Source organism: Folsomia candida, unplaced genomic scaffold, assembly GCF_002217175.1.
Source record: "Folsomia candida strain VU population unplaced genomic scaffold, ASM221717v1 Fcan01_Sc010, whole genome shotgun sequence".
Lineage (NCBI taxonomy): Eukaryota > Metazoa > Arthropoda > Collembola > Entomobryomorpha > Isotomidae > Folsomia > Folsomia candida.
In genome coordinates, this window is record NW_019091202.1 from 1,561,603 (window position 1) to 1,586,973 (window position 25,371).

General features: G+C 35.8%; 3 protein-coding genes and 1 long non-coding RNA gene across 9 annotated transcripts; 3 read left to right on the plus strand and 1 right to left on the minus strand.

Annotated features, from left to right (window-relative positions):
* Positions 1-281: 281 nt before the first annotated feature.
* On the minus strand, positions 282-4,896 carry LOC110854604. Its single transcript, XM_022103066.2, has 7 exons — positions 4,289-4,896; positions 3,326-3,680; positions 2,998-3,115; positions 2,386-2,693; positions 1,647-1,756; positions 1,391-1,573; positions 282-560 (listed from the first exon to the last, which is right to left on the minus strand). Exons 1-7 carry the CDS (start codon positions 4,566-4,568, stop codon positions 394-396), a joined length of 1,521 nt encoding a protein of 506 aa, XP_021958758.2. The 5' UTR covers positions 4,569-4,896; the 3' UTR covers positions 282-393.
* A 4,909-nt stretch (positions 4,897-9,805) lies between these two features.
* Positions 9,806-16,963, plus strand: LOC110854723. 4 transcript variants are annotated; one of them, XM_035855422.1, is made up of 8 exons: positions 9,806-9,969; positions 10,081-10,172; positions 10,266-10,691; positions 10,767-10,818; positions 11,110-11,387; positions 16,112-16,336; positions 16,725-16,860; positions 16,936-16,963. In XM_035855422.1, the coding sequence occupies exons 3-6, from the start codon at positions 10,295-10,297 to the stop codon at positions 16,216-16,218; spliced, it is 834 nt and encodes a 277-aa protein (XP_035711315.1). In that variant the 5' UTR covers positions 9,806-9,969; positions 10,081-10,172; positions 10,266-10,294; the 3' UTR covers positions 16,219-16,336; positions 16,725-16,860; positions 16,936-16,963. The 4 variants fall into 4 exon arrangements, 3 of the variants coding, with proteins under 3 accessions (XP_035711315.1, XP_035711313.1, XP_035711314.1); XR_004835712.1 differs by having other exon boundaries at positions 10,266-10,685; positions 10,767-11,387; XM_035855420.1 differs by lacking the exons at positions 16,112-16,336; positions 16,725-16,860; positions 16,936-16,963 and having other exon boundaries at positions 11,110-12,529.
* Positions 16,964-18,977: 2,014 nt separating this feature from the next.
* LOC118436784 lies at positions 18,978-20,982 on the plus strand. The gene is made up of 3 exons (XR_004835703.1): positions 18,978-19,601; positions 20,292-20,378; positions 20,750-20,982. It is a non-coding gene; the product is annotated as an uncharacterized LOC118436784 (long non-coding RNA).
* Positions 20,983-22,914: 1,932 nt separating this feature from the next.
* LOC110854609 (retinal-binding protein) lies at positions 22,915-25,331 on the plus strand. 3 transcript variants are annotated; one of them, XM_022103072.2, is made up of 7 exons: positions 22,916-23,090; positions 23,212-23,287; positions 23,359-23,402; positions 23,664-23,778; positions 24,053-24,250; positions 24,739-24,819; positions 24,897-25,331. In XM_022103072.2, exons 4-7 carry the CDS (start codon positions 23,691-23,693, stop codon positions 25,154-25,156), a joined length of 627 nt encoding a protein of 208 aa, XP_021958764.1. In that variant the 5' UTR covers positions 22,916-23,090; positions 23,212-23,287; positions 23,359-23,402; positions 23,664-23,690; the 3' UTR covers positions 25,157-25,331. The 3 variants fall into 3 exon arrangements, with proteins under 3 accessions (XP_035711397.1, XP_035711396.1, XP_021958764.1); XM_035855504.1 differs by lacking the exon at positions 23,359-23,402 and having other exon boundaries at positions 22,915-23,090; XM_035855503.1 differs by having other exon boundaries at positions 22,915-23,090; positions 23,212-23,778.
* The last annotated feature ends 40 nt before the right edge of the window (positions 25,332-25,371 follow it).

The following is a 25,371-nucleotide window of genomic DNA, read 5'->3' on the forward strand; positions in this document are numbered from 1 at the left end:
AAACTGGTATTAAATCATTGCCGACCTGAGTAAATACATATGTATGTGACTCTACCGACCCTGGTATTAACGGGAATTACCGTTCAGTAATTTTGTGGTAATGAAAAATTTACCACTCAGGACCAATTTACTACATACATACCAATCCGGTGGGAAATTATTACCAAATCAATACCAGCACGGAGTATCTACATGACTCTACCAGATTTTTAACCGTGTATTATTTGTACACTCTTAAAAATCTGGTAGAGTAATCTGGTAATCTGGTAGAAAGCTGAAAATTAAATGTAGAAATTATCTAATCCATTTTATTATTCATTAATGTTTGTCTATCACATGTTGAGAACCATTACTGGAATTTTTAAATTTTAAGTTATATTTACATAATCCACATTAACAACTAATAACACGAAGGTCAGGATTTAATGCCTCCAAAATTCCGACTTCCTCCACAATACAGCGTGTCAATTTGTCCGCCTCCTCGCTCGATAAAAGGTTCGAATTAAAGAGCGGGTTTATGTTGACATGGTCACCGAAAGACGAAATAGACATCATTCCACCTGTTAGGAGAGAAGGTATTGTTAATATGTTAATAGATACACTCTTATAAATCCAGTATTAAAATAACACGAAACAGTATTCCTACATATATAACTTTACCAAAAGGGTATTGATACATGAGCAGTACCGTGTAGTAGTAGCTCGGTATTAAAGGTGTAACGTATAGATAGCACATTTTTACGCATGGGTATAATTTTGATACCAAGCGATAGCAAGTTTTATACCGAGAAATTAATACCGGCCTGACTATACTAATTTTCTAACAGTGTATTTATGCAAGCTGTTAGTCCAGGGGTACAGATCACCAGCCATTAATAAATGTATTACAATCCAATAACTAATTAGTACTATGGCATTAGATCCACACATATTCACGACCTTGTAATTGACCGGATTACATATTAGCAGTGGGTGTGGGTAGTAGGATATGCGATTTAGCCGGATTCGATCCAATCCGATCCGATCCGACAGGGTCAGGTTGGGTTGGGTGCCATAGTCGGATCGGTACGGATTTTAAACAGCATCAATCCGACTATACGCTGGGTATTACACTCTTAGAAATGGAGTTACGATTATACTTAACTAAAGGTAAACGCATGTGACTCTACCGCCGTGGTTATAAATTTGTCATCGAGTGGTTACAATTATCACCGACTAATTATAAAGTTTCACCGATTTGGTATTAAATTGTCACCAGACCTAATAAATTTATAACCAGTTGGTGACAAATTCATAACCACAGCGATAGAGTCATATGCGTTTACTTTTTGGTTATCATAGTCGTAACCCCATTTCTAAGAGTGTAGGAATGCCAGGGTAGGATTATTACCTTGTTGACCTTGTTGGAGCTTCATGTAGAAGGTGGCGTTTGACACGGTCCTTCCGAGAATGTTCCACTCCGGAGAAAACCCGAACGGGAAGTAGCTCGTTGTCAGGGACCCGAATGGATACCAGGTTATCAGGGGTGCCACCCAGTTTACGTGGCTACCGAGAAGGGCGAAGCCATAATGCCCTAATTAAAAAGGGTGATTCATATCCGTTTGTAATCCCAGATTAAATTTAATCAGGCTAATTCGATTTTTTACCAATTACGGACGCGGCAGAATGTCGTAAGGTTTCGAAATTGTTATGCATTTCGTACAACCGTTCAACCGGGTCGGAAATTTCGGTAGGGTAGGAAGTTAGGCCGAAGGAACTATGCAAAGGTTAGTTTAGTTAATGTACATGCTTACATATTTACACACACTCTAAGAAATTCTATCACTAGATTAGCTAACAAGGATAACTTTAAGTTACTCTAACATTACCAACACGGTAATAACTACAACCACTAGGGCTCTACACGAATTCGAGTCCGATTCGACTCCAGGATTCGAGCTTGACTCCCTGTTTTTGAGGGTTTACCAACCTCAAACAGAATCTGAGTTTAAAATTTTCTGGGATATGACACCGGCCAAGTCTGGATTCATGAACTCTTAGAAATTAAGTTACGATTATAGCCAAAAAGTACACGTACATATGTGACTCTACCTCCGTGATTATAAATTTGTCATCGACGGTTACAACTTTCACCGACTAATTGTAAAGTTTCACGGACTTGGTATTAAATTTTTACCAGCTAATAAATTTATAACAAGTTGGTCACAAATTCAGAATCACGGCGGTAAAGTTATTACTTTTTGGTTATAATCGTAACTCCATTTCCAAGTGTGTGATAACCACAAACCAGATCCGGTAAAGTCACTCTATTAGAGTGACTCTAACGCATCACACGAATTATTAGTGTGTAGACATTAGGAAAAAAATTTGAATTCTCTCACTCACAACTGGTTACCCATTCGGTCGGGATGTTTTCCCCCGGGTAGAACAGGCGTCACGGTTTGAATAACGTCAGGAATTTTCATACCTTTCTTCAACTCGGAGTCCATAAAACGTCTTAATCCTCCTGCCACGAGGGAGTACAGGACAGCAGAGAAGCTCACTTGAAAATGTTTTTTTATCCGGAAAATTGTCCGGGTGGAGATTGACTGACCACGTGCGAGCGACCACGTGAGACCTTTCTGACGCTCGAGGACTTTCCATCTCCACTGTTTCGCCGCCGAGTGCGCCAACTCGCCAAAAAGGAGGGCAGCCTGGGAATTTAAAGGATAGATATAAAAAAACTGTTGCTGTGGGGTTATGCATAAACTACAAGAACATGTGTTTTCTATCACAGGAAACATCAAGACTATATTTTCACGCTAAAATTAATGAAATATCGGCACACTCATAAAAATAATGTCATCCTTCTTTAAAGTCCATGCGCTCTAAACTATAAATTTAGTAAACCTTAGTAAGCTATACTAAATCCAGGGTACATTTTCTCTTCAAAAGGATAATAACATTATTTTTAAGGGTGTTATGCACTAATCTTAAGTAATTTACGATCAACCTCACCTTGAATGGGAACACGATAGATGCCTTAGCATTATTCCAGAACGACTTTTCCCCCTTCACGGCCGGACAGAAGAGTGGCATCGGATTCTCATCTCCCCACATGCGTTGGAGCAGGAAACTAAATTATTTCAAGCGCAAGTTCAAATTTCAAATTAACCTTATCCTCCAGATAAGGGGCCGTTGATAAACTATGTACTAGCGCAAAATATGGATTTTCTAGACCATCTGCCTCCCATTTAACAAATGTCACATAACCACGATATCACTTATATAAGCATCTCCGGTTACACAATTTATGAACGTCCCCTAATTTGAAATTCTTGCATACTGAACCATAAACCCGTCTCCGAGGAGGTGGTGCATTCGCATAAATATCGTGGTGACTGCTTCCTCCCCCTGCAAAATGGGGCCTGGAACGATTGTTAAATCCCAAGGGGACGTCCCCTCTGGAAATGACCCGCACAATAAATCCAACCCCATCTGGGTCAAATCGCCCCCACAGGTGGCCAAACGGATATGGTTTTGTAGACTGAAGTTCTCCTCCCACTTCCAAAATTTGTAGCCTGCCCAGTTTACCGGGTATTGTTGGAGTTCGGGATAACGGAAATTTTGGGTATGGTCATCCCGACAAGAAATCCAGGTCTTGTGAATGTGCTTGATAAATTCGTCCAGGTCGAGATGTCCTGGAAATTTTTATTTTAAAATATTATGATTTGTAAACATTTTTTGCATGATTTTTTATAAAACACACCCTGATAATTTGGAGACAAATTACCCACTCATGGATGTGTTTACTTAGTCCTCTATTTTTTGGTTATAATTACGTAGACGTTTTGTCACCAACCGGAAAAAAGTAAAGAATAGAAAAAAATCATGTACCCAAAATAAATAAAAAATGACATTTGTATCTGAAGATGTATAAGAAATTTAATTGTGTTGTTTTTTTAGATAATAATGTCACGTGTGTTTGGTACACGTGTTCTTTCTTGTATGGTTTTCCGTTGGTAATCAAACGCATCCTTCAAAGTTGAGTCGGTTTACCGAATTTTGGATAAAGTATCCATCCGGACCGAATCCGAATCATTCGAATTCGGATATTTTTTCAACCGAAAACTTCCGATTCGGTTAGGATAGATATTTTTTAATCAACAAATTCGGATTCGGTTCAGATGGATCCGAAAAATGTCCGACCTGCTCAACTCTGGTCTCCTTAATCATTACAGAAAAATATTTAGATATGTAAAATGGGGATGACGATTTGTCTCCAAATAATTCAGAGTGTATGGCCCACCTTTAACCGTGATTTCCAAGACGTTCATAGCTTTAACGGGACAAACTTCGTTGTCAACTTGTGCAAAAACGCTGCTCATGCAGGACAGCATGCCGGCCAGGTCGGGGCGGAAGATTGGACGGAGAATTTTCGCAATCGGTCGCCAGATCAAGGTCGGCGTAAAAATGAGGACGACCATAATGAGAACGACGGGAATGACGATGACACCTATTAAACACAAGTATGCTTCCCAGAATAATCTGGCCAACCGCATTTTTAACTTTGGCCGCATTAAGAGCATTTTGGCGTAGGTATGAATGTGCGAATTATGTAAAGAATTAATTTAAATTTTAATCGACGAATTAATTTATGTAAATATTTAATTGCGAAGGAATTATTTTCGTATGAAAGTGTCTTGTTTAAATAAAATTGAGTATTATTAATCGATATGGAAGGAAAAAATATGTATATGAATTTGTTTAAAGTTTAAAGTGTTATAAATTGTCCAGATTTTTTTTTTCAGGAAATTTTGTACCCGATTTTTTGCACAAATCTGGCCGAATTTTTTTTTCACTATGTAAATTTGCTACTCGGTACGTATTTAGTCTACTATTGCCACACCGTTTACAACCGGACACTAATGAGGCAATAACTAAGTATACCAAACTATTTATATAGAAGTGGTGATACATATTCGTTCAGAAAATAGCACAGTGTGAAAAAAAGTATATGTATAGGGTTGCCCGTGAGTTGAGTTCATCTGACGAGATGAGTTTGAGATGAGTTAAGAACTCTGCTGAGACATAAAATGTAGTGAGATTAGACGAGTCGAGCTATGATGAGATGCAGTAAGACAAGATCAACTCATTACCAAAAAATTAGCGGGTAGTGGGATAAAGTGGGACGAGCTTTTAATGAGTCACAGTGAAGCGAGACCAACTCATTTCCAAATAAATGGACATTTGTACCAGATTAAATTCTCCTTTAACCCCAAAACTGAACTCAAATCTGCTTTTCGGTGTGTTCAATGCCTTTTAAATAAAATTTTAACCAGTTTTATTTAATTGACTGCTTATTAATATAAGACCTGTAAGAATTTTAGTAAAACGTAGCGTATTTACATAGGAAAAGTGAAAGGATACGGGCTCACTTGTAGTACTTGGAGGGGTCCGGATTAGGCTTTTTTGTCCTTTTCGTACTTACATAGATGAGCAATCTTATGTATCTCATGTGAAAATGAGATGAGTTACGGCTCATTATGTTTCCATCTCATCGCAATATTCAGTGAGACGAGAGGAGATGCGGCGGCTTGTCTCACTTCGTCTCATCTCACCGGCCACTCTAGCATGCACAGAGTAAAATACAAAGTTACGTATGTATAAAGCAATTCAGTTACATAATCGGAATCAAAGTAAGTAATAGCCTCGCTAACCTTGGTAAGTTTATGCAACTTTATTAAGTCTAGCCTATCCTAGGTTACGTACCTAAGTCGTTGGGTACGAGTTACATCCATACATACATAAGTGCATATATATGTATGTAGAACTTACTTAAATATATATGTACATATGCAAGCAAGATTGTGGTGATAAAAAAAACCGAAGTATCATTTTTAACATTTCACGGACAGTATTTTCGGTTTAGGTAATTTACAAACAGTGGCCGCGGTAGAGGCACGGGAAAATGTCCACTTAAAATAAATAAATAATCTGGAGATAATTCGTCACCGGCAGAGTTACATACTTATTTGCTATAGTTCTCTACTTTTAGGAAAATTGACTGAGGGAGGAGACGTTTTATCACCAGAGGAAAATAAGATTTTTTAACATCAAACTTTTAAAATATTTTAATACGAGTTTTTGGCTTATTTCCCATTGGTGACAAAACTTTTTCTTATTTGTAATCAGTCAGGAAAAATATAGATCGCCGTATTACACTTAAAATAAGGTACATAGTAATGAATCATTACCATGCGGAATGACTATGTGGCTCTACCACGTCGGTTACGATTTGTCGTAGAACTGGTAATAATAAATTCAGGGAAATTCAAATTCATTACCAAATATTAAGGAAGTTAATACCATTATGTATTAAATTTGAATTTCCTTGAACTTATAATTACCATTTCTACGACAAATCGTAACCGACGTGGGAGAGCGACATAGTCATTCCGCATGGTATTGATTCATTACTACCTTATTTTGAGCGTACTTCTGGGATTTGTCTCCTAATTATTTAGAGTGTCGAATTGACTTATCTAAATATGTATGTATGTACAGGGTGGTTAAAATGTCACGATACAATGGAAAATTTTTCGATGGGAAAAATCCATAAATTTCCATTAGTTACCTAAATTTTGTCTCTTAAAGGCAATATTTTAAGAATTTTGTCATCAGTTTTGATAATAATTTATAAAATCTCAATCCCAAATCTTGTAACCAATGGAGATTTAGGGACTTTTCCCATTGAAAAATTTTCCGTTGTGGCGTGACATTTTGACCACCCTGTATATCTGATAATCTTTCCATTTGCATATTCTGTATGTATGTATGCAAACCCCACTTTTCCCTTATCCTACAAATTGTAGGCTACAATGCTATCTAATGTCCCCGCGACGGCTTCTGCGGCCACGATAAAAAAGTGCTTGACTTATCACTCAACCATGGAAACCTGGTTACACAACTTCTCCAAAACCAAGCTCGGCAGATATCCGTGGACGTTTCTAGGCGCAAGGTAGGTTAGTGCTATGCATACTTTTAGGGTTGAAGGTCGTCCAGAAATGGATTGCTTAGCTTATGTAAGGAAGCAAATGTGCATGAAGAAGGCGATCTTATCACATTTTTTGACATCCTCCATCCAAGCTGTAACTATGCATGTTCAATTAATTAATTAGTATGAAGATTCAACTGAGCGAAAATTAACTGTGGAAAAATTCCATGACGTATTGATACGTACGTAACAATAAGAACTTATTTTTACTAACTCAACTTTCGGGGTATTCACATCAGTTTGTAATTTTTTGCAATATTGGCAGAAACACATATACATACATATTTGTACTACGTACACTGAATAATTTTATGATACATGCGATTATTACCGGCGGAGGAAAATCGTCTCACAAAATTATTGAGGATATAAACTTCAAAAGATGCCTTCAAAGTAACGCAATTCGTAAAGTTTCGAAAGAAGCATAATTTCATAAGAAAATCAAATTAAGGTTTAATTTGTATTAATCTGTTATAAAATTAAATTAGTAAGTGTAAAGTTATGCACATATGTATGTACACTCAAACCAATTAATACCCAGATTGATTCTTACACTTTAAGAAAACTGGTAGTAAGTCATTATTGGCTGGAGCGTAAAACGCTACCTCCACTGGTAATAACAGGCATTACCGTTCAATGTAATGTTGTGGTAATGCAAAATTTATCACTAGGGAACAAGCTGTTACCAATCTGGTAGAAAATTATTACCCAATCAATACCAGTAGGGAGTATCTGACTCTACCAGATTTTTAACAGATACTTTAAGCATATCTGCACGTATGTATGTACATAAATGTCGTAAAGTTACGATGTAAAACATCGTAACTTTATTAGTTGAGCACATTGTTCTAAGCAGAATCTAATTAAAGCCATGATTTGGATTATGTATGTAAGCACATGCTTCTGTTGGTTGTATATTTAGTATGCATATGTACATTTGCCCATTTTTATGTATAGGAAACTGCATGGTATTTAATCTGGACTGGTAGAAGTACATATGTACATATGCACGCCTTGGCAATAATGGGCATTATGTAAGTGGTAATGGAAAACTTACCACTCGGTAACAAACTAGTTTCTACACACATATAAATCCCACAAATACATGTACATACATATGTACATTTACTGTACTGGAAGGCAAAGAATTAGAAGAGGTGTGTTATTTTTAATTTATTTTTTAACTTATTTTGACTTTTTTATGATTTCTTCGATTTTTATTCAGGTTAGGGATTTTTAATCTACGACTCCTTTGTTAGTCAGCTTTTCTAATGTGTAATTCGTGTAATGCAATGATAATTAGTGAAATAAAACTTTAGTCCATTTACTGTATATAAAGACTTTTTACAAGTGGAAAGACATGCCTTGTGAGAATTTTAAGACATGTTCCTCTGGACTGGACTGTTCGGGATTAATTACTTTACATGAAATTTTATTAAGCAAGACTTTAAAATAACATAATTAAATCAATATTTTAACTTTGAAATGTGTACTTAACTATTATGTGTTAATTGATGAACATTACTTTGCATATATTTTCCATGTATTTATGTGTGTGACTCTAACCAGAGTTTTTAATAGTGTGGTTTTCATATACATTTCTTTACAAGGATTTCTTAAATTTTAGGAGATTTTGTCTCAAATATTAAATGCAGATTTTAGGAACTTTTCGTAATTGCATATCCGCCGTGAAGTGCATAATTATGCAAATATCATTCACTGCATTTCTGTTCCCTTTTCACGAAATACATACTTATGTAATTTCAACGCACGTTGGTCCGGAATACTGAATTTATTGGCCAAAACCTATTCTCACCGATTCGAAAACGAAGTACCCCCTTCAGTACCTTTGACATAGATGTTCAACTTCGTTTCATTTGGATTGTTACACCGGTGAAGGCGTGGCGTATACTCAAACTTAGCTGATAACATTGGGCTAAATGGGGAATACTTCAAGTTGAAAATCCTGTCTATTCCTGTGCTTTTCTGATGAACCGTTAATGTATTATTAATCTCCCATATCTAATCTACAAAAACTGCTGCCACCAGCTGCCACCATTATAAATAGGCAGAGAGATTTGAATTTATGTAATTGCAAATTGCTATAGGCAAAATATCTGGAGTGTTCCATTATTGTCACGTATGAAATTTTCGAGTGTTCCAAATAACACAATCGCCTCGAAATATCTTGCCAAGTCCTAGGGGAAGGAAATATGGTAAACCAAACCCCTCTAAAAAATTTATTACGAGCGGGGGGATTTTAGGAATTGGTGACCCCCTGAGGAGGCATAACTAAATTTATAATTTTTGTCCTGTTTTCTTTGTTAACTAAGTTAGAGGGCAGAAATACTTCATAAAACTATAGAATATTGTCATTTTATTAAAATACATCCTCAGAATTATCAAAACAAAACTTTCAAATTTGTATTTTGACCACACCCCCCTGGCAGTGGGTGTGCCGATAATGTCCCAACAATGGTCGGATTTGTTTAGAGCTTGATTAGACCTTTCAAATGACACCCCACTTGATGGGGTAATGGAAGAAAATAAATACCCACCTGTGACCACACCCCCAAAGGGGTGTGGCTTCAATGAGAGTTGCATAGCTTATGCCCCTTGGAACTTCATATCTCGATCTCCGAAGGCAGAATTCGAAAAAATTAAATGGTTCGAGAGCTAGAGGTTTTGGCAAACAAATAAAGGAATCCGGACCAGTGTGCAACGTGATGGTTCATTCTCATCTTGCACATGTCTTGCATGCATGCGGGACCGAACTACAAACTACCACATGTTTTTTTCATAAGCCAGCAAACCGGGTGCAGAATAAAAATTACTATAACTTTTTCCAAATTCCTGGATCAATTTAACTAAATTAAATTTCCGACTAAATGTAAAACAAGCTCGTGAACAAGCTAAATGTGTGCATAACTAAGGTAACGAATAAGTAACATATTTTTTTCGCAGTTGAATCTATTAAAAATAAATAATGACCATGAAAACGAAATATTTTACTAATTTTTTTTGTACTGAACGTGCTAAATTAGCACTGCTAATTACTTAGATTACTCTAGAAAGTTGAAACACCTCGATTAAATTCAGGAAAAACATGAGATTACGTGCATGTGTAAATTATTAGGTAAACATCTTATGTTTCGATGTTTTATTAAAATTAAACGAAATGTTTAACCAAGTTATCGCTAAGTTTAATAATTACTTATTATTTCTGTAGAAAGAGGCTAACATAATTCCGTCCCGATTATGGATAATTGTCCCACTCGGAAAGGGACGGGTTCCCTATTTCAAGACTTGCTCAGCTTAACAATTCCTCTGAAAAGGTGTACATTTCCGAATACACGTGTCCCAAAAAATTTGCATACAAATCCAGTCCGAAAATTGTCCTCGAAGGGAGCGACATGTTCCATCTGTACTAATGAGGTCAAAAATTTGAAACCCTTTTCCCCCGAGGAACTTGCCATTATTGGAGAAAATGTGCCCTCGTCATTGCTCAACGTGAACCTGGATTTTACCTGGATTTGTTCCCCCTGCGGCTCAATTTTGGCGACATTGTCCAAACTGAGGAGGAAAATAGAAAATATAACGATCTGTCTTCGTACGTTGGTCGGAATTCGGTTAAGAAAACAATGTCGATGTGAGGGTACATAAAAAAATTATTCGTTAAATATCTATTAGGTATGTAAGAAAATCTTTATAAATTTACCTTATCGTTTAGCCGGTACCGATGCAGATAACCACCCCACACAACGTCAACCTGGCAAAAAACGGTTACATTTCGTCACGAATTTAATTTCTGACATTTTATTTTCTATGCTACCCTTAAAAATAATACTTTCTCTTGAAAAGTAATAATTCACCCTGAATTTCAAATTAAGTTAACTATTCTAAACCCATCGTAACGTTAACTCCATTATGAGGAAAGTTTTCGCTGGATTTTTAGTATAGCTTAGGTAATTTAGAATTCAGACTCTTAATTTCAGAGTGAATTTACTTTTCATAAGGGTAATATTAATGTTAAGAGTGCATTCCTGCAGCTTTTGAATACTTTTTATACATAGATCGCGTCGCGACCCGGATTCTTCTCATAAAGAGGATGCTTCACAAAATCTTGAAATATGGGATCCCCTTGGATCCCTTAAAGTTGAAGACGGTATCAATATTCCGATAATCGGTTCTGTAAGTGGTCCAGTTTCACCACTTCCGGATGAAATTGACGCCGGGGACGATGACGATGACGACGGCGATTATGTCGTAACAATAAAAGAAGATCTACAATCTGAATCGGGTGAAGATTCCGGGATACGGGTTACTTGTCGAATCCTATGTCGTCGAAAAGGTAAGTCGTCGAAATCAACTTGTCGAATGAAAAACTCGTCCGAAAGGCAAGTCGTCGAATTTAGGTACCATGAAACTCGTCGAATTTCATGTAACATTTTTACATGTGCATCGTGGGACGGATATACGCTGCGGACATTCCAAAATACTTAAAATACTACACAGCAGTAATTGGGAGGATTGTTTTGTTCTTTTTACCCTTATATTTTACATTTAAAATGTCAAAGTACTGTTACGAACTAATGTAACGCAGCAAAGAGAAGATAAGCTGTTCTGATGGATTTTGAACAAGCTGAGATAAAAGCTGTACACGACACGTTTCCAGATGCCGTACTTCACGGGTGCCATTTTAACTATTCTCAAATGTTGTTTAGACATTTGACACCCAATTTAAAGAACCAGTACGACCAAGACGTTACAAATGGTATTATTAGCTCACCCTGCGTAGCACGAGAGCTATTGAATTCCTCCTGTCCGTCCGTCTGTATGTTAACGACCTTTTTGCATCAATTGATGCTAATTAATGTGTCCCTGGTCCATTTTTTCATAAATTAATAGCATCGTTGGTATCTGACAATTGGAAACACCAATTGATGCAAAAGAATTGGGAGACTTGATGCATAGCGCACCAATAATGCATACTAGTCGGCGGATGGTATTAGACAATTTTGACATAAATTTTTCAAAATTATCCTTGTTCGTTGGTAGGTAATTCTGCACCAGTGATGCACAATTTTTGGACCGTCCTCGATGCATAATAATTATTGCTTCATTTATCTGTACCCTTGGTGCAATATTGCATAAAAATTATTGATCTACTTTGTTGGATTTTTTTGCACCATTGGGGCAAGTTAGAACCAAATCATTATTACAGGGTGAGCTACTTCTAACGTTACTACGGTTTTCAAAGTTTTCAAAATTATGTATCGCGGATGGTGCTAAGGCCTGCCGGGTATGTTGCACCATTGTTGCAAGAACATATAAGAGTTATGATCTATTTCGTCGGCTTATTTCGCACCTTCGGTGCAAACTTCTGTCTCAATCATTATGACAGGGTGAGCTATTTCTAACGTTACTACGGTGTATTAATTTAAAAAATATTCGGTCTCGCATTTGTTCAGCTCGATGATTTAGAGTGGCATTCCGAGAATTGAAAGTATCGTTAAATTTTAAAGGTCAAACTAAACTCGAACTGGATAAATTTTTAGTTATGTTCAAAAATCCTACATAGGTATAGTGTACGATCCATTAATGTTTCCAATACTCGTCGACCAACGTGTATTAACATACGTAACCTTCCATACGAAACCTTCCACTATTAAACGTGGTGTTGTTTCAGATAGGTATTATACGCGTTAGGTTTAAAATAGTACGTGAACACATTTACCGAAAACTACTTGTTTCATCCATACATCACAGAACGCTGATTTTCCTTGACCCGATCCAATTGTAACAGTTGGCCAACTGATCCCCACAAGTTTTGATAATATGCGGCGTGTACACTTTGCAACATTACTACAACCACGCTGCATTAAAAGTGTCACCTGAAGTAGATACGAAAATTTACTTTATCCGATTAGACGAATTGATTGTATTTATTGATCGATATTTGAAATGTATTTACCAGGGATCAATCATGATAGAAATTACAACAATTTTTGCCTATCATGGGCGGACGTGGTATCTTAGGACTGATTGAGTCGTCCCCATCGCTTCCAGAACTGTCGCTCGCATTTCCCTTGTTTCGGCACACCCTGTTTTTATCATTTCCGCTCCCAACATCTGCGTCTGACTGGTCAAATTTATGCCCACTCCCAAGAAGTTTTACGTCATGAATTGACCAGGTTTGTTCTGAAGCTTCATGTTGACCAACAGCTTTAACAATTCGGCTTGGATTTTTGTAATTGGGCCATGCACATTTAGTATTATTTGCGCATAACCATGCAGTTGACACTACCTCAATTTCATTAGTGTCAATAAATTTCACAAGAACAAAATTATTAGTGGACATTGTTACGGTGGCGCATAAAATTCTTCACTTTAAATTATTAGTGATGGTTATGCCGACAGATGAATGAGAGGAGCCGCTAAATATTTAGTGCCACACGGTAGTAAAATCACTTTCTTCACTATTTGAGACGTATTAAAGCACTTAATTGGCCCAGGTTTTGACAATAAATAAATTTTTAACACTGAAGATGGGCACGGAGTCGAGTAAAAGTTAGTCCTATCTATAAACTGTCGTCCAAGGAATAATTCCTTCCCGTCTTTCTTAAGAAATGTTTTAGTAATCACAATATTGCCATTTGGTATTTCACACGCCCTATCTGCACTTAAAACACTTAATTTAAATAATGTGTTCTGAAACTTCTTATAAAATTCAGAACAATTAGCGAAGTAGGCTGGAGGGTTGGAATACGACCACGGCGAGTTTAGGCATGGCACGAATGGAGTGGAGGCGGCTGGAAGGATTTGGTTCTCCCTCTCGATCAGTCTTCTGTGCGCTTGCTGTAAAGGGCAATTTGTTGATCTCACCAAGTTTTTAATTTCTTGAAGTTTATTTTCAAATTTGAATGCACTAAATTTGTCGAGTTGGCCGTGATTAATGCAGTCGCTTGCTAAATGTAGGAGTCCGTGCACATTAAACGACATATTTTCTTCACCATAAAGTGTTCCAAAATGCTTGACAAAATAATTAAGTAATTCATTTGCATAGTTGTTGTGTGTGATATGAAGAACTTTGTCAGCCAAAATCGATATTGCAACATGTAGTGACATAAAATGTTCATATAAGTCGTTGGAAATTATGTTTTTCAAAACCAGTGGGCCCGTATACAGTATGAACTGACGAAATTCCGTGGCTTTCCAATATTCAAGGTCCTTCAATTTGCGAGGTTTACGGGCAAATTCGCATGGTATGCTCCTTTTAAGTTTTAGTAGCTCATTTGAAATCTCTTCGATTTGATGGGGCCGCAATCTGGCAGGACACTTTTTACACTTTGTCAACAAGAATAAGATTTTTCTAACAATTCCAAGACACACTAAATGCATATACTCCCCTGGTGAGTCTCTGACCAAATCCAAGTCGGTTTTTTCAATGAATGTAGCTTCATGGTGATGTTGTGGATCAAGTCTTGCACGAAATGATGCATTGGTCCTTTCAGGGTGGTTGCCATATGGAAATATTACTCGGTTTTTATAGTATACTCCTTTAATAGTACAATTTCCACAAGAACTATATCCTGCATGGCACTTTATTCCTAGCACAAATGCACGCGCAGGTGCATCGCAAATCAAGTCACTCAACTTAATTTTATATTCAACGCCATTAATTAATAGTTGTCTTGGGGCCTCGTCCAACTACTGAAGAAATGGTGAGAAGAAGTCGTCTAAGGAATTCGGTTTTTGATGACCTGAGTATATTCCAATTACGAAAACATCGTCATTAATTGCGCCTAAAATTGGCCAGAACTGTTGGGACGAGCCGTGGTATAATGGTATTCCGTCAATATTTATTTGAATTTCCACTCTTGTATTTCTTAGATCGCGTTGCATAATTATTTTGCGGATTGATGCTACCCAGTCAAACGCGCAGTATTGTCCGGGTGGTACATTAATAACTGCTGTCGCCCTCGGGGTATGCAATAAAGTCCTACTATCAAGGGGCAGGTACTTAAAACAATGATGGCCATGAAGAAGTTTTAACAGGTCATTCGTTGCGGAAGCGGTTATGTTATGACTTATTGTCCAACTTCTTAGCTTATCACTTAAATCTGTGACTGATTCACAATCAATTTCGGTGCTCGTACTATTAACACTTGACACTGATTTCACACTCGAAGCACTATCACTTTCAACTTCAAACCTGTCGACTTCAGCTTGGGAAGAATATAAAGTTTCGTCGACTGTTGAAATTTCCAAGTTTTCCGTTAAATTTGGTGACACAGTATTTATAACTAAATTAAAGTCAGCTACAGCGCTGCGAACTTGCCTTTGCATCTGTCTATCTCGGGATTTTTTCATTTTCAGAAATATGTAATTAATTAAACTTAAAATAAATTGTTATCATAAATCCACAAAAATCTTGCCGTGTTTGTACTGTGCTTTATTAAGTTTAGCGGTGGAGGCAACATTTGGAAAGAATAACTAAACACCATTTTAACACGTTTTTAACACGAGTATTTCCCTGACTTGGTTACCAAAAATACACGAATATGAAACACGAGTTTTGCCTTGGAAAATACACGTGTTTTATAACACAGTGGATTTTGGTATTCTGCAACAGAGAAAAACACGAGTATCCAAAATATTTTACACGAATTTGACACGAACCCCAGATTGCCACGACTTTACCCCAATCGAGCACGTGTATTTCTCGGTCTGTGCAGCTAGGGTTAATAATTACCTTAGATAATTACGTATTTATGTACATATTGCTTTTGAGCCGGGGATAAAGATTCCACAATAATTATATGGAATGGATCAAATTTAATGCTTATATATTAGCATTAAATTTTAAATAAAATATAAAATAGTCAGTGAATCTGTATCATTAAAAAAAAGACGACATTACCCAACTCCACCATCTCCAAAACTTAAAAATGTTATCATACATAGTCCGATCCTCCAGCAAGCAGGAATCTAAATTCTCCACATGTGCTAAACTAAAATGTACAAAATTAATACAAAAGTAATTCACTATTTATTATTTTTTATATCTTACAGAATTTCTTGCAAAAACGAAAAAAGAAAAAGATGTTTTGAAACAAGAAGTCGCAAAGTTTGAAATACAATTAAAAGAATCTCTTAAGACTGTAAATTTCTGCTTTTAAAACATGCAGAGACGAAAGGCTGAAATTCGAAAAATGAAGGTCATACGAGGTGCCATGAAGCAAAAAAGAGAAACATTAAAAAGCAATGCTGACCAAACCCGGAATCCACCCGGAAAAGGTAACACTGTTTTTGTAATATGATTATGTATTAATACAGGGTGGTTAAAATTTCACGCTACAATGGAAAATTTGTCGATGGGAAAAATTCGTAGATTTCCATTATTTACAAAATTTTGTCTCTGAAATTCAACATTTTAAAATTTTGTTGATTAGTGGTCCATCAGTTTAAGCAATAATAATAATTTTAATAATAAGTTTGATAATAAATAACAAAAATCTCAAATATTCTATGTAACTAATGAAGCTTTAGGACTTATCCTCTTGAAAAATTTTACATTGCAGCGTGATAATTAAATCACCCAGTATTTGGATCTGTAAACTAGGATTTAAACTAGGATTTACTAGGAATTAAAAATTTCAATACTGTATTTTGCATGCATATGTAGGTCAGCCGGCGTCGGTCGTCGGCTCGTCTGCTGTTACCGTCGCACCGACAACAACCACGCGGTCAAAGTCCTACTCGCTCGATTCCGTCGATTAGGAGAATCCTTCGGAACGAATCATTACCTGGACAAAAACATGGTATGAACTCCAATCAATTTTCTAAGAAATCCGTAAAGTATTCACCGTAAAATAAAGTATTTATTTTTTCCTTAGGTGAGTCTGTCACTACCAAAAAATAGAGGACAACGGGCATCAACTTCGTATCCAGTTCCACTTTCTAAACTTATCCTGCCCAGCAGAAAAAAAAATCTATACAATAATACGTATCTGATTAAATAAATGTTGATCCGTTGTAAAAAAAAGTAAAATCTGGTCTTCACAGTTATTTAAAAATTATTACAGTATAATTTTTAGTTTCATGGATATCCTAGAAATTTTATGAATTCAATATTTCCATGAGTAACGAGGCAGACTTGTGTCCTATTTTATACCATCTTGCGGTTTAAAATTCGTGGGTTACAATAGAACTTGACCGTTTTCGATATGAAAGAATAGTGAAAAATGTACATGTGCAAAATATATTTATGTACCTCTATATATCGACGCTCTTTGTATTGGTACTTGTGTCATCAGTTTGAATATTTTCGACAATCGCAATCCAACGGAAACAGGTTTTCCACGCGATGAAAAATAATCAATCTGCGTTGTAAAAATATTTAGAAAAATTGCATGGAGGGCAGACTTCTATACATATATTACGTCATCACAAAGGTGGGTGGATAGTTTTAGGTCGCTGTCTTAAACTTACCATGAGCAGGATATGGAAGGGGTGGGTGGTCTAAAGATAGGCGTTTTTTTGATGACGTAATATAAGGAAGTTCCCCAATCCAGTTTGGACAAAATGTTTATCATGCAGCATCGGATGGCGGATTAGAGGATTGCAGGACATACATATATGTATGTACATACATATTAAGCAACAATTTCATGACAATCGTAGGAGTCCTATTAACATGTATCTCATTACTAAGCTATTAAATTAGCTAAATTCATACACTCTAAGGAGTCATCCATAAATTATGTCACGCAAAAATCGCGATTTTCTAGACCTTCCCCCTCCCCCCCCCCCTTTAACATGTGTCACATAGGCACGATATCATTCTACCTTTGGACCCTCCTCCCCCCTTTCGCATGACATAATTTATGGACCTTCCCTAAATAAATATAAGTAAAATTTACTCAGCGTTAAGCAAAAAATGATGACACAACCAAAAGATAAAATTTTGTAAACCGTTTAGCAAAATTTGTCCAAAGTTGTGTAAACTTTGTTCACCAGGTAGATAAATTTTGCACAACATAGGATAAATCTTAAATTTTGGTTGTCATCCTCTAGTAATTTCTAAGTAGTTATTTTTATTTATAGTGTACGTACATATGTATGTAAATAAATATGTACATATTTACATACATATGGAAGAACATTAAAATATAACGATGCAAGTGTCGCACTGGAGACGAAATTTGAAACTTTACTCTTTACATTTTTATTACACACTGGATCTAACCCGAGAATGAAGATTATTGTTACATACGTACAAAGTTAATGAAATTGCAAAGCCTGGGAACGTGATAAACTTTGCCTTCTGACATTCATCCTTATTCCAGACTTAAATATTTACGCAATGGGACCGCCCATAAATTATGTCACGCGAAATGGCGGAGGGGGGGTCCAAGCCTCTAATGATATCGTGTCTAAATACATAAATATATAACACATGTTAACGGGAGGGGTCTAGAAATTCGCTGTTTTTGCACGACATAATTTATGGATGTCCCCCATGGTCATATTTCATTTAACGGGGCGTTATAGCATGCTCTGCCCCGCTCTATCAGCCAATAAGTCTCTCGCTCAATATCTTCCCCCATATCTTCCCCATGCATTATACAATTTTGACCATATCCGTTGCTATTACGAGCTTGAACGTGCACTTATAAATGTGGAATTTTTTGAATTACAATTAGTATTAGTTGTGCAACAAATGACTATCGGGCTTTAAGGAATAAATATAATAGTTTTTTTAGTATTAATCAAAGAATCTTCAAACGAAAAAAGTATGATCTAAATTAATTAATATAAATTAAACTATTATATTTATTCCTTAAAGCCCGATAGTCATTTGTTGCACAACTAATACTAATTGTAATTCAAAAAATTCCACATTTATAAGTGCACGTTCAAGCTCGTAATAGCAACGGATATGGTCAGAATTATGCCGCTTTTCCTGATTCGTCTCATCTCGTCATAGAGTATGTGTGGTGGCAACGTCCCACCACACATACTCTTCCCACTGGAAACCACTAAAAACATAAACAAATCCAGATGATATTTGCAGCTTTTTGCAAAAAATTTAAAATTCCCACCGAAACTTGCGAACTTTTTACCCCACCGAGTTCATCAGTTTCGCCACTATGTGATTTATGAGGATTGGTTTAACATAAAATATAGTTAACTCTTAATGATGTCGCACAACTTAACGAGTAATTACGCCTTATCCGTGAAATAGGACCCATTTTTTAGCAAATGGAAATATGTGCTTATCTAAAATTTTGTTCATGAAGGCTTATTACATTTCATTAAAGTCGTCGTAATCAAATTTATGCTTTGCATCTCTGTCCGAAATCTTTTGCCCAGCCCAGTCCTAGAAAAGACGAGGAGTGGAAAACTAGTTATAAAAAAATGTGTAAGCCTGAAGAACAAAATGTGCAAGAAATGGCGGAGGTCGAAGAAGTTCCTGCAGACCTGGCCGAGTTAGAATTTTTGATGGATTACATCGCTACGAATTGGTCAGTGGAAAGGGGCCGTCACTTGGACCAAGAGGGTAAGCAGATTTGTATTAAGAGTTATACGCCACAGAGTTGGATATTAAGGTAGAGGGAGTTATTCTGAGAAAACGTGGCCAGATTTGGATCAAGAAATATAGATAATTTGTAAGGCGTTACAAAATTTGTGGGAAATTTAATTTTAATTATAGTTAAAATTTCGAAATTTAAAATGAATTGAAAAATGAAAAGATCACACTGTACATAGGGTTTGAACTCTCCTGAGTTTCCGATTTTTCTTTTGAAAGTTAGGATTTTGCCGGTTAAATTTTGCCTCAATGTACCCCAAACTGTGTCCAGCTTTGCATTAACCTACTCTATGAAAGTAAACTCCCTCTATCTATTTATGTAAATATCCAACTCTATGATTTACATATGTACATACAGTGTAAAAATCAGGCAGAGTTACATGCATAAATATATATAAAATTACTGGTATTGGTTTGGTAGTAATTTCATACCGGACTGGTAATAAGAATTTACATAGTTGGTGTCTGAGTGGTAAATTTTTCTTTAGCGTGAAGTTCTGTGTAAAAAAACGTGATCGATTTGAGGGTACGGGGTTAGGGTTAAAGGATTTAATTTTACATACAGTATGTACATACGTAATTAACATGTAGAGGAAGTATATATAACTTCAATTGTGATTTTTTTAAATTAAAAATATTTATTTTATGCACTTTTTTCAGAAAATATCGTCATTTCAGGCTCAACCGATTCTGGAATGGAAGTAGATATTTCCGAGGAAGAAAACATTTCCTAGGAGAATGAGAATGGTAATATTATATATGAAATTAACTACACTCTCAATAATTTTGTGCTACGAAAGATTGCTACCGGCGGAGATGTTATGCAATTCTACCCCATGGTAACACTTTTTACTACATAGCAACAAGTTGTCTTTCTAGGGTAAGAAATTGCTTCCAGCGTCGGTAATATTTTCTGTTGACATTGGGGGCGAGCAAGATTTAGCCTTTCAATGTGTTTATGTTACCCTTCGTTGATAAATTGTTACCAAAGCGGTAGAATTATGTATGTACCTCCGCCGGTAGCAAATTTGTCACAAAATTATTATATTTTACGGCTAAACATTTCTACTATTAAGTACGTATTTTAGCTAATTTACAATCTAAACTAATCATTTAAGATGCTGCATCGGACGATTACGCCGCCGCTGGGAATGTTCCTGGGAATCAAACCGAAACCGGAAATGTTCCGGAATAGAAGGAATTAATCCGATTTGGTCACATATTTACCGGGATTATTGAATAAACATAATGTTGCATATTTTTATGTGTGTAACTTCATACATATGTGGCTTTTATCAGTTTGAGAATGTGACTTTAAAATAAATACTGGATCGTCATTTAGGAACATAAATTTGTTGAAATCTGGTACACTCTTAAAAACCTCATCTAATTATCTACTCTAATAAAGTGTTAGTATGATCCCTGGGTCCCTGGGTCCGTCTTCGCAATGCAAATTGCCCCATACAGTAGACAAAGAAGGAAGCGGAGCAACCACTGCATGCATGCACTGCACTGCATGAATAAATGAATACATGAACATGTACACCCCACATACATACATCACTCATCAATAGTGGTTATCATGATAAGTGATCGTGATAAACACTATTAATTAATTATTTTAGTTTGAGAAACTCTACCCACAGCGAGTGGCATGTCAATTCGAATGTATTTTTGACGCTGAATCCAACGCCGTCAATTGCTTGGCGTTAATTGTAGAAGTTAACGGGGTTTATGGAACTTAACGCGAGCGTGAAGCGTGGGAATTTAAATAGTTAGCTATGCAGTTACTCCCACGCGACGGGAATTTAAGTAATTAGCTATTCAACTACTCCCACAGGGGGGAATCAAATTTTACTGTGACCAGGTTAATTAAAGTGCAGTATGACTTGGGCAAACCCTCAGTCTGATGTATGTATGTAGTATGACAAAGTCTCCACTGGGAATTATTTAAAATATAGTATGACGGATTTTTCGCTTTGGGCACACCCCCCACTGGAACTCTAGAACCCGGCCTTGGCCGGGCTATACGCTAGTTCATGATAAAATTAAATTGACACCAGACCGTAACAATTTCTCACAATGCGGGCAAGATTCATCACACGGGGTGGGAAAATTATCACTGTTTGGTAAAGTCACATAGGTAGGTACATAAATTTTCACACGTTTTGGTGACGATTATCCACAGGTTTTTAAGAGTGTAGTATTCAGATAATCCGTAGAGGATACCTACCTATGTATTTACGTCTGAAGTTATGCTTCAAATAGTATCCTAAGATACGATGCATACCATGTCTTCATGCATTAAACATTTACATAGCTTGTGGCCGTTCATAAATTACGTAAAGCAAAAAATCGTGATTTTCTGGACCCCTGCCCGAACATGTGTTGCATAAGCACGGCATCATTAGCACTTTAGTTAGATTAGTCCCCCCAACCTGCTTCTCCCTCTTGCGCTACGTAATTTATGGACGGCCCCTTTTTGCATAACCCATGTGTATCAAAAAGTCAGTACATATCTTCAGACATTATTAAAATTATTTACATAATTATATATATCTTCATAATTGATCATTTAATCTTAGCTTACATATTCAATTTACCGGAACTTGTAATATCGATCATTACCATTTAGTAATTTGTAGTACGTAAAAACTACCATTCAGCAATAATCTACTACCACTCTGGTAAGAAGTTATTACCAAATCAATATCAGTAAGGAGTATTTATGTTCTTACATACCTGAATCTACCAGATTTTTAACAATGTATAATTTTTGTCGTGACAGATTTTAAGTTTTTGCTGATTTCTGTCAACACATTTTAGACATATGTATTTCCAGTTTTCCTCGAGACTATGTATTTCCCCAACCAGTCTGTTTAATTAAGTCGGAATAAAGATGATGTCAATTTAACGAGTTGTTGACTAAAGGAAAGTAATTTATTGGAATTTCTAGACATTGATTACTTATTAGCCGATGGATAAATATTTCGACCTGTAGAGAAGAATTGAATGCAGTTTACTTAAAAATCTTCAAGTTTGTACCTTAAATAAATATGCTAATTTGTCACAGATCTTGTTAGAAGTACCTGCATCCTCCAGAATGTTATGTAATGAGAGTCATTAATGGATTATTTGATCCTGTTTGGTGTAAAAATCATAAACGCACTTTAAAAATCAAAGAATTTGTAACTTAAATATATAGTATAGTTATGCTAATTATGCTAATTTTTGGGCTATTTCGACTTAATTAATTAGCTACCTGTGTCCTATAAATAAAATCTGGGAGCAAAATCTGTCACAGTTCAGTTTATTTTGAAATCCACTATTGACAAGATGCAATTCAAGACAATCTTTATTTTTTCCTACTTGGCAACCGTTGCCATGGCGTCGACTATGAAATTACGGACCCAGAATCCCACCGGGTTGACTGGCGAAAAAAGGGGCGCATTAGACGAGGTATTTACAGATTTAGTTAATTTTATGATTAATTAGTTTATAATTATTAAATTCTTACATTAAATTGTGTTTTAGTCAATTTACTTAATTAATTTATAATTGTTTCTCATTCTTTTCATAGCTGATGAAGCGCGTTCTGCCCAAAATTAAGGAGGACTGGGTTAAGGATGAGCTATATGTTTTGAAATTTCTTTGAGGTAATTTATATTATTTGTGAAAACCTTTTTTAAGTTTGTATTTTTATTATAAAATTTTGAGAAATATTCAGCCAAAAATTTCAATGTGGACGATGCCGAGCTGTATTTCATTGCGGTATGAAAAATAATTAGTAGTGATATTTCCTTACATTAATTAATTTGAATGGAATTAATAATAGTTGAAGTAAAGTTTCCGAAATTAGCAACATTTAGTATAAACAATTTTTTATGAAAATCTATTTGAATTTAGTCACAAATTTAGCCAGACTTCAGTTTCATTTCGAAAACTAGTAATAAATTAATAGACACACTTTTGAATAAAAATGAATTCAAGTCGAAATAAAAAAATTAACAAATTTCACTCTCTAAAAAATAGCATCTCTTTTGGCGCGAGGATAACAAAATGAGCACAATTTTAACCGAGGACTTTTCCGATATGAAGAAAGATTTTCCTTACAAATTCGACGGTCATGACAAACAAGGACGGCCACGTAAGTTTTGGAAAAATAAATGAATGTATACACACACTTAAAATAGTGTCACCCTTTTGAAGAGCAAATACACTCTAAATTCTAAATTTATTCAGAAAACTGTACAAAATCCAGAGTAAAATTTACTCGTTTTCCTCTGAATTTAGTGTCGTTTTCTAAATTTATGTTTCAGTTTTCAAATGGGATACATTTTTAGGTGTGCATGAATAAATGTCAAAAAAATCCAAAAATTGTGAATATTACGGTTTTTTTTAATTCTGAAAATTTTACCCAGTTTTGACCGTGGACTTTGGCTCCTGGGATTTGGACGGGGCCGCGGAACGTGGTCAGATTGACCGCTCGCTCCGCTACTATGACCGCATATTGGACGAAGCGGAGCATAAACTGCTCGATTTGCAGCATCAGGGCAAAAATGTCACACAATTCGTCTGGCTAATAAACCAAGATAATAAAGCTTCCATCAGCTTGGCAGGTAATTCGGTCAGGTGTTAATTGAAATTTAAAAATAATTAACCAGCAAAATCATGAAATTAAAAAAACTTTCATTAATTTTTACTAATACATCGAGGGCCAAATTTTGAGGTAAAAAATCTGACAAGAATGCGTAAAAAATTTTACGATCATAAATTTCCAGACCAGTTTTTCTAATGATTCTGATCCACTGCGAGGAAATTGCAATTTCAAAAACTTATAACACAATTATTAACATGAAATGATAACACTTTCATCCGTTTTAGGTAATGTATGTTTTTCGCAAGTCAAAAAATTTGGGGGTGCATGCCCAAAAATCTAGGACAAAATGATGCATGAAATTATTTTATTTAAAAAAATTTGTAAGAAAATTGTTTTAAAATTTTGAAAACTTTCAATTTCGCTATTTTAAAATTTTCGCACCATTTTATTTTTAAAAAATTACCAAACTCCTTTTTTATAGTAATAAGTTTGCATAATTAATTCCAGCTTCCCGAGCTTACTGGCATTACGCTACCGTTTACGAAAAACAACATCCCGGCTCCGGAACGAGAATACTTATGATAAATTGTAGGAAAACTGTTTTAAAATTTTGAAAACTTTCAATTTCGTTTTTTTAAATTTTGTCATCGTTTTTTAAAATGTAGCCCCGTCTATCTTTTCATCCGCCATGTCGGCCATTCGTCCGTTATTGTCGCAGGAATCGAACGACATCTTTGACAACTATGCCGACGAGAAGGAATGGAAACCCATCGTCCTGGATTTGGTGGACGCGGACCAACTGTCCCCTTCCTATGGGGGAACGAAGGGCACGGGCAAAAGCAAAATTCTTGCGGGCACGTTTCACGGAGACGCGAATAAACCCGGGTCTTGGTCTTGGCCCAAATTTTTCGGGCCCAGACACTGATCCGGTTTCTTTCTTGATATACTTTTAAATCGAAAAATATTGATTTGCAAAATAAAATCAGTTAAACATATTGCTTGTTATCATAGATGCATACATAATCGAAAAATGTTGATTTTCAAAAAAAAATTGGTTTTAAAATGTCTTCAATTAAATACTTACAGTAATTGAAAAATTAGTTTATAAAAAACTATTTATTGGTTTTGAAAATATTGCAT

Bases quoted from the DNA above. Each gene is read 5' to 3' on its own strand.
- LOC110854604 (XM_022103066.2), bottom strand. From the start codon at position 4,568: ATGCTCTTAATGCGGCCAAAGTTAAAAATGCGGTTGGCCAGATTATTC. The intron at 3,116-3,325 runs GTATGCAAGAAT...GAAATAATTTAG, and splicing joins GGAGACGGGTTTATGGTTCA to TTTCCTGCTCCAACGCATGT. The intron at 561-1,390 runs GTAATAATCCTA...CTCTCCTAACAG, and splicing joins GCTCCAACAAGGTCAACAAG to GTGGAATGATGTCTATTTCG.
- LOC110854609 (XM_035855503.1), top strand. From the start codon at position 23,691: ATGAGCACAATTTTAACCGAGGACTTTTCCGATATGAAGAAAGATTTT. The intron at 23,779-24,052 runs GTAAGTTTTGGA...AATTTTACCCAG, and splicing joins TGACAAACAAGGACGGCCAC to TTTTGACCGTGGACTTTGGC. The intron at 24,251-24,738 runs GTAATTCGGTCA...AATTAATTCCAG, and splicing joins AGCTTCCATCAGCTTGGCAG to CTTCCCGAGCTTACTGGCAT.
- LOC110854723 (XM_035855420.1), top strand. From the start codon at position 10,295: ATGGATAATTGTCCCACTCGGAAAGGGACGGGTTCCCTATTTCAAGAC. The intron at 10,692-10,766 runs GTACATAAAAAA...CTTATCGTTTAG, and splicing joins AAAACAATGTCGATGTGAGG to CCGGTACCGATGCAGATAAC. The intron at 10,819-11,109 runs GTTACATTTCGT...TTTTATACATAG, and splicing joins CGTCAACCTGGCAAAAAACG to ATCGCGTCGCGACCCGGATT.